This window comes from Frankliniella occidentalis, unplaced genomic scaffold (genome assembly GCF_000697945.3).
Source record: "Frankliniella occidentalis isolate FOCC.00 unplaced genomic scaffold, Focc_3.1 Scaffold4, whole genome shotgun sequence".
NCBI classification, from domain to species: Eukaryota; Metazoa; Arthropoda; class Insecta; order Thysanoptera; family Thripidae; genus Frankliniella; species Frankliniella occidentalis.
The window spans coordinates 2,705,797-2,716,398 of NW_026267134.1; the positions used below are offsets into that span (position 1 = coordinate 2,705,797).

At 52.9% G+C, this 10,602-nt stretch overlaps 3 protein-coding genes across 4 annotated transcripts in view; 2 read left to right on the top strand and 1 right to left on the bottom strand.

The window, feature by feature from the left end:
• The first annotated feature begins 5,221 nt into the window (after nucleotides 1-5,221).
• On the top strand, nucleotides 5,222-7,158 carry LOC113202179 (flap endonuclease 1-like). The gene is made up of 7 exons (XM_026416283.2): nucleotides 5,222-5,426; nucleotides 5,555-5,657; nucleotides 5,754-5,920; nucleotides 6,000-6,109; nucleotides 6,203-6,625; nucleotides 6,698-6,886; nucleotides 6,968-7,158. Exons 1-7 carry the CDS (start codon nucleotides 5,270-5,272, stop codon nucleotides 7,040-7,042), a joined length of 1,224 nt encoding a protein of 407 aa, XP_026272068.1. The 5' UTR covers nucleotides 5,222-5,269; the 3' UTR covers nucleotides 7,043-7,158.
• On the bottom strand, nucleotides 7,040-9,206 carry LOC113202180 (NF-kappa-B inhibitor-interacting Ras-like protein). Of its 2 annotated transcripts, none has more exons than XM_026416285.2 (4): nucleotides 9,056-9,206; nucleotides 8,065-8,243; nucleotides 7,707-7,988; nucleotides 7,040-7,620 (listed from the first exon to the last, which is right to left on the bottom strand). In XM_026416285.2, exons 2-4 carry the CDS (start codon nucleotides 8,161-8,163, stop codon nucleotides 7,321-7,323), a joined length of 681 nt encoding a protein of 226 aa, XP_026272070.1. In that variant the 5' UTR covers nucleotides 8,164-8,243; nucleotides 9,056-9,206; the 3' UTR covers nucleotides 7,040-7,320. The 2 variants fall into 2 exon arrangements, with proteins under 2 accessions (XP_026272070.1, XP_026272069.1); XM_026416284.2 differs by lacking the exon at nucleotides 9,056-9,206 and adding an exon at nucleotides 8,337-8,526.
• A 675-nt stretch (nucleotides 9,207-9,881) lies between these two features.
• Nucleotides 9,882-10,602, top strand: part of LOC113202160 (xanthine dehydrogenase) — a gene marked incomplete at its 5' end in the record, with an annotated part of 26,213 nt that continues 25,492 nt past the window's right edge. Inside the window, 1 exon segment of the mRNA XM_052267411.1 lies at nucleotides 9,882-9,965. Coding sequence (XP_052123371.1) covers nucleotides 9,909-9,965 — 57 coding nt within the window.

Consider the following 10,602-nt stretch of genomic DNA (forward strand, 5'->3'; position numbering starts at 1 on the left):
CGCCGGAGCCCTGCCCTGCGGTCCCCGACCCAGTGGCACCTTCCGAAGGACAAGCTGGCCCCGGCACGGACCGGCCTGCGCCTGCTGCCGCTGGGGACGGCCCACCCCCGTCCGCCCCGGACCCCCGGGAGAGCAGCCCGAGCAGCGTTCAGGGAATCAGGGTGCGTCACGAGCCGGGCAACAGCGTGTTGTTTACAGGTGTCTTACAATGGGATACTACATCGACATGGACACCAGAGTGGTCACCACCCTGGTCGAGTATATATAGCGGTGCACGTGCTTGTTGTCCAAGCCCAGCTATCCCGACAGGACGCCCGTCGCCGCTCAAGGATGTTTCCGCAGCGCTGAACCCCCCGGGGGCCCGGGAAGCGAAGCACAATGGGTTTTGGAATAAGGATTTGAGGCAGTTAGTATCCAGTTTGGCGGGCGTTGGGCCTGGACGGCCGGACGGTGGCCGGACGGAGTGGAGAGGAAGAGAGGAGGCGAGCAGTCAGACCGCGGGGGTCCACCAAGTCATCAGCGCCGTAAAGATGGCCGCCGCGCCCCGCCCCGCCCCGCCACCAGCCGCCCGGAGAGCAGCCAGCCATGGTCAAGGTCAGCCCCGGAGAGACCAGCGGCAGCAGCAGCAGCAGGAGGAGGAGGAGGAGCGCCGGAGGAAATGAAGACCGGCCTGGAGAGATAAAAACTGACAATACCACCCTTTTTATTTATCATCATCATCATCATTATTATTAATTTTTGCCGAAATCGGCGGGGGTGGGGGGTATTTTGCAGCACCACGTCCTCGCTGCCGGCCGCCAGCGGAAAGCGGAGTCTGAGGAAGAATTTGCTACGGTCCCGGGTCATATCTAAAAGAATGGCATGGGAGAGCATATTATCTGGTCGGGTCTAGACGTGATGGGAGAAAGAAGTCGTCCTCATCCTGGCGACGGCGGGCGTGTTGCAGACGGCAGTCCTCCTCCCCGTGCCCTCGCCCCACCCGCCGGGCTCCAGCAGAGTCAAAACATGCCATTACAATCGAACTGGAACGGCTCGGGCTGCTGTTGCTGGCTGGGCTGTTGTGCCACCAGCAGCAGCGGCTCGTAACGAGAGCGAGCGAGAGGGAGATAGAAGGGGTTGGGTGTGTCCCCCGGGCCCCGGGGGAGTGCGAGTGAGACGGAGCGAGAGCGATAGGTACGTGGCCGGTGATGGAGATGTCAAACCCGTGTTCTCTGAGGGGGACGTCGTCTCAAAAGTCCGGCACCAGGACGGGGGATGGGATGCTCAGCCGCCGGGAGGCCTCCTGGGGCCGCAGGGATGCCCCGCCCATCCCAAGTATGTCTGAGGCTTATCGCGAGCAGACGCTCGAGCGTCTCGCTGCGACAGCCTGAGAGGTAGTCTGTCCCGCCGCGCCCCGCTGTCCGTTGGATTGCCTACCCGCCGGGCTGACGCCCAACGGTCGGCGGCCCGAGCACACCGTGCGAGGCAAGCCCAGGCCCAGGGGGCGGCCGCCTGCGGGCAACACCCTTTACACGGAACAGGCCCTCTCTTCCTCCGACGCGGAGATCGAGACGGGGGGCATGTTGATGGCGGAGCCCACGGCGGAGGCAGCCGGCCCGGAGCGGCCCGCCGACTTCATACACACTTTTATACAGCCGGGTGCATCCGGGGCGCGCACTGGAGCAGAACGGGCCGGCGCGGAGCAGGCCGGAGCAGGCGGAGCGAGTGTCCGCCTCCTTCGTCCCCCTCATCTCTCTCTCTCTCCCTCCCTCTCTCCATCTCGTTCCCTCCTGGAAACGTTTCTCTGAACGTTGCGTTTCGGAGTAATGATGGAAAACTGGACGGGCGAGCAGCGGTGGGGAGCCTGGAGGCGGCCTGGAGGCGCGTCGTTGTCTTGGCGATCAGCGAAAACGAGCCGGTGGTGGCAGGACGTACCTCCGCAGAGCTCGGCCGCTGCACGAAGAGATCTTTGTCTTTTTCTTCCCGTCTCTCCCTCTGCTGATCCGCCAACCCGCCTCACGCTGCTCGTTCTCTCTCCCTCTCTCCTCCCCTCCCTCTCTCCTCCCATCCATCTCCCTCACACACACCCTCTTGGCCGTCCCTCGCCCCTCTATCCACCTCCTCTGGTCCTAGAGAGCCAGCTGCTGGACGCGAGGGCCCCCAAGTTCCTCTCCTATGGCACTCATGCGAGACTGAGAGCCGCGGCTGCTCCGCGCGGCGCGCGGGAGCAGTTCAGCGCCCGCGGGCTCCACGAGGTGATGACCGCTGCGCTCGACGCTGCTGCTGCTGCAAGCAGTGATCATGACGCTCACGGGCGACACCAGGCGTCGCGACGGCCGACGACGTCTGGCGATGCTGGCGACGACGACGACGGTTATGTCTGAGGTCATGCCGAGGGGCGCCGCTTTGCCGCCCCCGCCTCACCTCCCTTCCTGCTCCTCTGCTCCCCGTCCCGTCCAGACGCGCCACGCCGCCGCCGTCATGGCTCAGGGCGCCCGTGTCCAGCCAGTGAGTACCCGGTCGGGTACCATCATGGAGATGAGTGTGTTCCCAGAGTGGGCCGGGCCGGGCGGGGCAGAGCCTGTCTGGTCATCTCGTTTCCTTCTTTTACTGGCCTCTTCAAGATGGCTGCGGCGCGGGCCCGGGGCAGTGGGGGAGGCGGAGGAGGCGGGCAGAGCGTCGGTGGAGCCTCTCAGAAACCCGCTCGCGGGACACGCGGGCCCTGCACGGGCTTTTACACGTGCCTTCCTTTTTCTTTCCCGGAGCGCGGGACTGACAGCATCGCGACGCCAGGCTAGGGGGCCTACGGGCGTCGTCGTCCCTGAGCTACGCTGTGCGACGCACTCCCATCTGTTTTCGCTGCACTTCCATTATCGGGCGTGGGCGGTGGCGTGGCGTGGCGTGGTCGGCTCACACGCACACAGGCGCGGCGCAGGCGGCGGGGCCGGTGCCGCGGGTGATGGGGTGTCGTTGCAACCGACGCGTCGCTCCGCATCCCCCATCATACCCCATCCCCCCGGGCCCGCCGGGGTGGCTCCACCTGCCGCCACCACCACCACCGTTCGCAGTGCTGCACTTTTCACAGAGAGGCTTCCCGCCCCCGCAGCAGCGGGGTTCTCCTCTCTCGTGCTCTCGTGCCGGTACATGAGGAAAACGTTCGTTTGATGATCGTTCACGAATTACACTCTCTCCAAGTGGGTGACTTTTCTCACAGCCCCGTAAATGAGAGCCGCAATAGAAGTTGGCTTAGAAACGAGCTTTTGTTAAAACTGGCTTCCTAAGTTCAAAATTAATACTTACGAGGATAATAACTTCATCATTTGCGCGTCAAACTTATCTGTTTACGGTACGGAATCCAAATGGAGCGCCGTACAAAAAAAATCAGTGTAATTTGTGCACGTCCCTCATATTCCCTCACTCCTTTCTCCCGCACGGTGTTTGCCGGGACGGTCCATGGAGCGAACGGGCGAGCAAACCGGCTGCCGTACTGCGGAGCGCGCGGAGCTGAAGGTGGAGGTGGGGGAGCACCCACTGCTACCCACACGGCGGCCGGGTACCCGCCGGGCACCGCAGGCTACCCGAGCGTGACGCCGACTTGGCCGCGCTCCGGGTGCCCAGGCTTGTGTAAACGAACCCGATGGACCCCGTCGCTGCTGCTGCTGCATCGGGTGGCTACCCCGCCCCGGGGGGTGTGCCGCCGCAGCGTACCCATTGCGTCCCCCGCGCGGAGGGTACGCCGTGGTACCGTGGGTACCCGACGGCTGCACGGACACAGCGCCGCCACCCCACACCGCCCCACCCCTCCCGCCCGACGGGAGATGGCTTATGCACCCCTACAGATGAGGGGGAGATAGACGGCCGACCGGGCCAGGTGAGAGGGATCAGAAGAGGGGTAGTTTTCCCGCTGCGGCGTTGTTGTCCCGCGGGTCCCCGCACGAGCACCTGTCGCAGACCAGGAGGGGGGGGCCACTACTTACCATCCGCGCGTCTCGTCCAGTCCGTGGTCGCGGGCCCGTCTGGGAGACGGTCTGAGAGGCGGTCTGAGAGACCAAGCGAAGAAGGAGGAGCGTCGCCGCTGCTCGCTCTCCACTTCCGGTGGCCAGCCGCAGCGCAGCGGCTCCGCTCCGGGCTGCTTCCGGGGAAGTCGCCCTGCGGCGCTGCTTCTCCTCTTCCTCCTCCTGGAGCCCCTCTCCACTCCAGGAGGAGGAGGATACCCGCGGCTCTGCGCGTCGCTGGCGATTCGTACGCGCCGCCTTTAATACCTCCTGCGAGTTGTGGAGAGCGAAGGGAGACCGTGAGGGGGGGGGGGGGTACCAGGATGGCATGCCATCAGGATGGGTTGGGAGGGCAGAGCCCTGCCCCGCGGCCATCCTGGGGGATCCTTGTCCGCGTCGTGGCGCGGCGTGGCGGTCCATCGCTCTTCCTTCCTTCCTCTTTACTCCATCCACTCCCTCGCCCGCCCGCCCCGCCCCCGTCTGGGGTTTGGTCCGACGCGGCACGCCATCCTCGTGCTTTGTCCGTCTGGAATGGTGTGCCGTGTGTGCTTGCGGCGGTGGGTGTAGCAGAGCGAGCACCATGTACACCTTTCTCTGCCCACCATTATTCCTCCCGCTTAACGTTTTATTTGTATTTTTCACGCCGACGAATTAAGTCGTTCTCTATGTCTCTGATTCTCTGATTATTGTTGCAGGAATCGGTCGAAAATATCTTATAGCGAAGTGGTCGTGTATTCCTGCATTTCAAAGTGCCTGCAATAAATGTATCCATTTTCGCATGGGAACGTTGCTGGGCGTCAAAAGTCCTCTTGCTCTAAAAGCGACCGCACTGCTTGGGCGCTCCGGGCGGGCCACCGGCTTCACACGGCTGTTTGGCGGGTTGGCCTACCCAACCCTCCGTAGGCGCTATCGCGCTGTCATCAGCGTCCTTGCGGCTCATTTTTGGTGCCAGTGATATAAGACATAGTGGTCTCGTCGCAAGGAGTGTGTTAACGTATATTGTGGGGAAACCTTTACCTGGGTGCTGCGAACTTACATTTACACGCGTGGCAGGGTACTGACTTTTCTACAACCCTCCCACGGATACAACGACGATGGCGACACACCCTGCTCGAGCCTGGAGTATTGACGGAAAGCCCGGAAACCGCGTAGCTACCCCTCGAGTACGTTCTCCCTTCTGCCGCTCGTATGTGAATGTGACGCCAACTTCCCCACCACTCTTCGTTCAAGAAATGATATGAAAAACTTTCTACTCCTTTCAACAAAGGCGAGTGGCGGCGAGCTGTTTTGTTTTGATGTTTGGCGCCAGATCAAAAGTTGTTTGCTTCTCTGTATTTATCTCGCACCAATTTAGCACGAGTTCTAGCATCATGGGAATTCAAGGATTGTCTAAACTCATTGCCGATGTGGCGCCCGGCGCTGTCAAGGAAAATGAAATGAAAAACTACTTTGGTAAGAATGCCCGCCGGGTTTGATTCAGGTTATCACGGACCCATGCTTGTTGTTCATTTCACAAATTTGCAGAATTGACGTTATAACTCTTCTCACTGTCTATCTTTATCCTCACCTCCTTGTTACAGGCCGTAAAGTTGCCATTGATGCATCGATGAGTTTATACCAATTTTTAATTGCTGTCAGAAGTGAAGGTGCCCAACTTACAGATGCTTCTGGTGAGACAACCAGGTAATTTTCATTACAATCGATGAAAACAATTCCTTCTTATGTCTTTATCTGAAAATGCCGTTCAAAAGGTTATTCTCTGTAAATTTTTTCGTTAAGCCACCTTATGGGAACATTTTATCGAACAATTCGACTTGTGGAAAATGGTATCAAACCAGTATACGTTTTTGATGGGAAACCACCAGAAATGAAATCAGGAGAGTTAAATAAAAGAGCTGAAAGACGAGAGGAAGCTCAGAAGTCTTTACAGAAGGCTGAAGAGGCAGGTTGGTGTAGCAGTAAATGGAGTATTTTACAGCCATTCATCAAAACTACTTAGCTAATTGTATGACTGCCCCTTGTCAGGTGATGCTGAAAACATCGACAAATTTAACAGACGTCTTGTGAAAGTAACTAAACAACATGGTGAGGACTGCAAAGAACTTCTAAAGCTAATGGGTGTTCCATACATTGATGTAAGATGTCATTGAAGACTTAAACTGAAGAATATGGTTAAAATGTTTCCTCTGTACACTTTCACTATATTTAATTCTTGCTTGTGTCCCTAGGCTCCTTGTGAAGCAGAAGCCCAATGCGCAGCAATGGCAAAATCTGGCAAGGTGTATGCAACAGCAACAGAGGATATGGATGCCCTTACATTTGGCTCTTCTGTCCTCTTACGTCACCTGACATTTAGTGAAGCTAGGAAAATGCCAATTCAAGAATTCCATTTTGATAAAGTGCTAGAAGAATTAGAACTTACCCGTGATGAGTTTATTGATCTCTGCATTCTTCTTGGTTGTGATTATTGTGATAGTATTCGAGGTGTGGGTCCCAAGCGTGCCATAGAGCTCATTAAACAACACAGAAATATTGAAACAATTCTTGAGAAGTTAGATAAGAATAAATACCCTGTCCCTGAAAATTGGCCTTACAAGGAAGCCCGAAGACTCTTTATTGAACCTGAAGTTGCAGATCCGGAGACGGTTGATGTAAGTTTTATCACTGTGTAATATATCCTTTAGGAATCTGACCATTATTAAAAGTCATAATTTCTGTTGCAGTTGAAGTGGTCTGAACCTGATGAAGAGGGTCTTGTGAAGTATCTGTGTGGTGACAAAAATTTCAATGAAGAGAGAGTTAGGAATGGAGCCAAAAAACTTGCCAAAGCTCGATCAGGCACAACCCAAGGTCGTCTAGATGGTTTCTTTAAAGTTTTGCAAAGTCCAAATGCTGGACCTAAGAAAAGAAAGGTTAGTATCATTGTTTTCTCTTAAGTTAAAGTTCCCAGGAGAGATTGAAGGGAATAATGGAAACAATTTTTTTCTTTTCAGTCTGAAGTAGACAGTAAAAATACTCCCAATAAAAGGGGAAAGAAAGGTGGCAGTTACAGAGGAAGACCAAAGTAAAGTAAAGTACGGTTTGATTTTTTTATTTCATCACTGTTAAAACGGTCTCGCTGTTGAATCAGCAACAGAAATGCATGTATTTTCATGTTTAGTTGAAAGGAATGTTTTATTTATCACATTGAGGCTTTTTACTGTAAATATTTCTAATCTGAACAATTAAGTTCTTTACCTTATAACTTTTATCACAGAAAAAAAAATTACATTATAGTTTCCAATTTTCAGAACAAGGGCAATGCATAATTAATAATTGATGATGATTGCTAAGCAAAACACTGCACTTATTGTGCTGCTTCTGGACGGTTAGATATTGATTTCCTCACCATACTCAGCTGTGGGAAGGAACTTTTGTTTTGGGGTGGATTTAATTTGGTTGCTAAGTACACAAAAGGCTCCAAAAGTGATGCTCTTTCCATTGCATTCACTTCAAAGTGCTTTATATGCTCTTTCAATGCCCAAGTATTTGCTTTATTAAGGGTAGCTGCGGCAGTCAAATTTGCTGGGGGTGGAGTTTCATTTCCTGAGCCAGTGAAACTACTGTTAAACACCCTGATTCGGTTGGCTAGAACAATTGTAGCTACCTGTAATTTAATTTGATTAAAATTTATCATAATTATTAAAACAAGACAATTTAATTTGTTTTTACTGTAGTACAAATATAGCATACCTCTTTTTTATCTCGATTCTTGTCAATGTCCCTCTTTAATGGGAGCAAACATTCAAAAGATTCAGGTTTGGCAGGGTCATATATTAGCACATAACCCTCCGTGAGGCCCAACAGTTGCTTTGCGAGTTGCTGCTGCTGCTGTTGTTGAAATGCATTTGATGAAGCATTTGGTCCTGACAAAGGGGGTAATCCTGCAGTATCATACAAGCGCATCTTTTCTCTTGTTCCACGTTCTGTTTCTACATTAGCCACATAAATATCTTCAATTGTTGGGTATGACTCCTAAAAAAATCAAAGCAAGAAATTTAAATAACTTTCTCCACTGTAACACTTTGGGTGATGGATGATGGATACATACTGTTGAAGGTGTGATATTTCCAAAAATCAGTTGCTCAAGAATGGCAGTTTTTCCAACTCCTGCCATACCACATACAACTACACGAGAAGTTTTACCCATCTTCTTTTGTTTCACAGTCTTGACATTTACTCTTCTATTGCTGTTTGTACTGTCACGCCGCAATAAGACATCTTGACGTCCTGAAAACACAAATCATCAGAAAACAGTCCTTCTTATGCTTGCTCATTTTCATTTTCCCTCCGAGCCTTTACTATGACCTCCCTCACTCTTACCAAAGTGAAGTATTTTTGGCTTTGGTAAAAAACTAATTGACTTTCTCTTTTTATTTAGACTTGCTAGTGCCTTAGCCATGTTGATAGAATCTGTTAGCGTAACGACAAAGACATCAATCAACAGGTCATGTGATTGGTCATGTGATAAGCTCCCAATATAGATTAACTGATATGGGCACAAGAGCAGAGCTATGTAGATAGACTAGTGCATGGAGCTGTCAGTTAGCCACTCAGCAGACTAAAAGCTGTCTTCAGCTGTGATGAGATAATTGACACTTGGAGGCTGTACCATGTAACTTGTAATTAGCACTCACATGTAACACACCTGCTGAGTTGTTTGTTTTCTTGTCCCCAGATAACTATGGTACTCAGCCATTAAATGTCAAAAGTAAGCAAGCATGCATAGTTCAATTGTAGCAATTTTTTAATCAATTTGTTAAAGATGCATAGAATCTAAAAGTAGGGCATTAGATACTCATTCATAAAATGATAAATTTTATTCCTTAAAATGTTACAGCCTGTTGCGATAAGTCATGATTGTCATAGTTGATATTTATCGGGACAATTCACTGGTTACCTCCCTCAATCTTCTGCGCTATTAAGTGATACCTTCCTAACCTCTGAAATGTACCTTGGTTTAAAAAGTTACAAATTTATCTAGCCTCAAGTGTGAAGGAGTTTTGGGGCAGCTTACAATTATACGCAATTAATGTTATTACCTCCTTTAAATGTAAATCGACCACGCCCTGGACGCAGCCGTCTGTTTTTTGACAGCTCAAAATTGGTTTCTGCTCCGGGGGCACCAACAACAACATCAACAACAACATGAGTCAGCTGGCAGCAGCAGCAGCAGCAGAGCAGCACCGAACAGCTCACATAATATTGAGCGGCGTTGTAGAGGAGAGCTATGTGGCTGGCTTACTGGCACACTGTTCAATCAGTGGTCTATGAACGTGAGCTGTCATTTTCACATTGCAGGGAATGTCAGGATATTGCACCCCCCCCCCCCCTCTTACCCCTCGAAATAGGCAACCCATCCACCTTAGATGTCGTTTTCGAGTTTGTTGCCTACCCAGAATCCCTGGAGTTGGCCCAGTGAATTTATGCGACACACGGCTAACTTTTACTGTCATATTGTTTAGTAAGCGCATTTAGAATATTGCGCTTACCACCTTTATTGGCTGGGTTGTTTTTCTGTGTACGCACACTAAGCTGGGGGCGGGGGCGCGCTTTCCGAAGGAGGATGGAGTGAAAACGGATAGCTCCATTCAGCCGGCTGGAGAAGGAAGGCTTAGCTAGCCGGCCCGGCTGCAGCGGCGGCTGCGGGCTGCGGCGGTCCCCACGGGGTGCTCCGCCTGCTCCGCCAGGGCGGCCAGGGCCTAGCCTGCCGCGGCCGGCCGGGCCGGGCAGAGAAGACGCAGGCAGTTGAGAGATAACCGGCGCTGAGCGAGGGTCTCGCGGTGTGAGGGTTACACAGCAACACAGCGCGCCGCCGACGAGGATCCATGTGAGCGCGTTCCCCCGCACCAAAACACCGCATCTGTCTGGATTAACCACATCGTCATCGTCACCATGCCGGGAGCACAGATCGTCTCGTCCACCCTCGTGTTTTTCGTCAACGGGAAGAAGGTATGATGGTCCTCGCTCGTGGTGTCGCAGCCGTGCGTGGGCGTAGGTCGTGGGTGTCGAGAACTGCTGTCACTTTTTGACTGTGAGGGGCAGTCTTCCCCCCGGACGCGACACATGGTGTCGAACAGATGTGCGCAACCTGTTCGGTGTAGACAAACCTCTAAATTAACGCTACTAGACGGGGAAAGCCATGTCGGGGAGAGTACTGGTAGGCTCCCTTTTCTCTGTTTTTATTTTTTGTGACAGTCCTGGCTCCGAGTTGGTCGCGGTTTCCCTTTGCCTATGATGGGCCTCCGCGCTCGCCAGCTCTGTTTCTGTCTTTAGAGCCGACCGGAGTGGATCCCAACTGATAAAAGTATTTTCCTCCCACTCACCCGGCGCACAAACAACCAGGCGCTCGCGTTGCGAAACCCGCGTCTTTAGTTGTACGCGAAGCCCAGTCTGCAAAGATCAATCAGGAGACCGTCATTGGACGAAAATTCGTCATCCAGATTTGAATCGAATTGACCATTTCTCGTACAATTGACGGCCTTTTGATTGATCTTTGCAAGACTGTGGAGTATTCCGTGCTGCCCCGTGGTGGCCCAGCCCAGCGCCCACCGGAGGCAGAGGGTCCACGTCTTGCGCCCGTTAGCCC

Bases quoted from the DNA above. Each gene is read 5' to 3' on its own strand.
- LOC113202179 (XM_026416283.2), top strand. From the start codon at position 5,270: ATGTTTGGCGCCAGATCAAAAGTTGTTTGCTTCTCTGTATTTATCTCG. The intron at 5,427-5,554 runs GTAAGAATGCCC...TCCTTGTTACAG, and splicing joins TGAAATGAAAAACTACTTTG to GCCGTAAAGTTGCCATTGAT. The intron at 5,921-5,999 runs GTTGGTGTAGCA...GCCCCTTGTCAG, and splicing joins ACAGAAGGCTGAAGAGGCAG to GTGATGCTGAAAACATCGAC.
- LOC113202180 (XM_026416284.2), bottom strand. From the start codon at position 8,415: ATGGCTAAGGCACTAGCAAGTCTAAATAAAAAGAGAAAGTCAATTAGT. The intron at 7,989-8,064 runs GTATGTATCCAT...TGATTTTTTTAG, and splicing joins GAAATATCACACCTTCAACA to GAGTCATACCCAACAATTGA. The intron at 7,621-7,706 runs GTATGCTATATT...ATTAAATTACAG, and splicing joins AGAATCGAGATAAAAAAGAG to GTAGCTACAATTGTTCTAGC.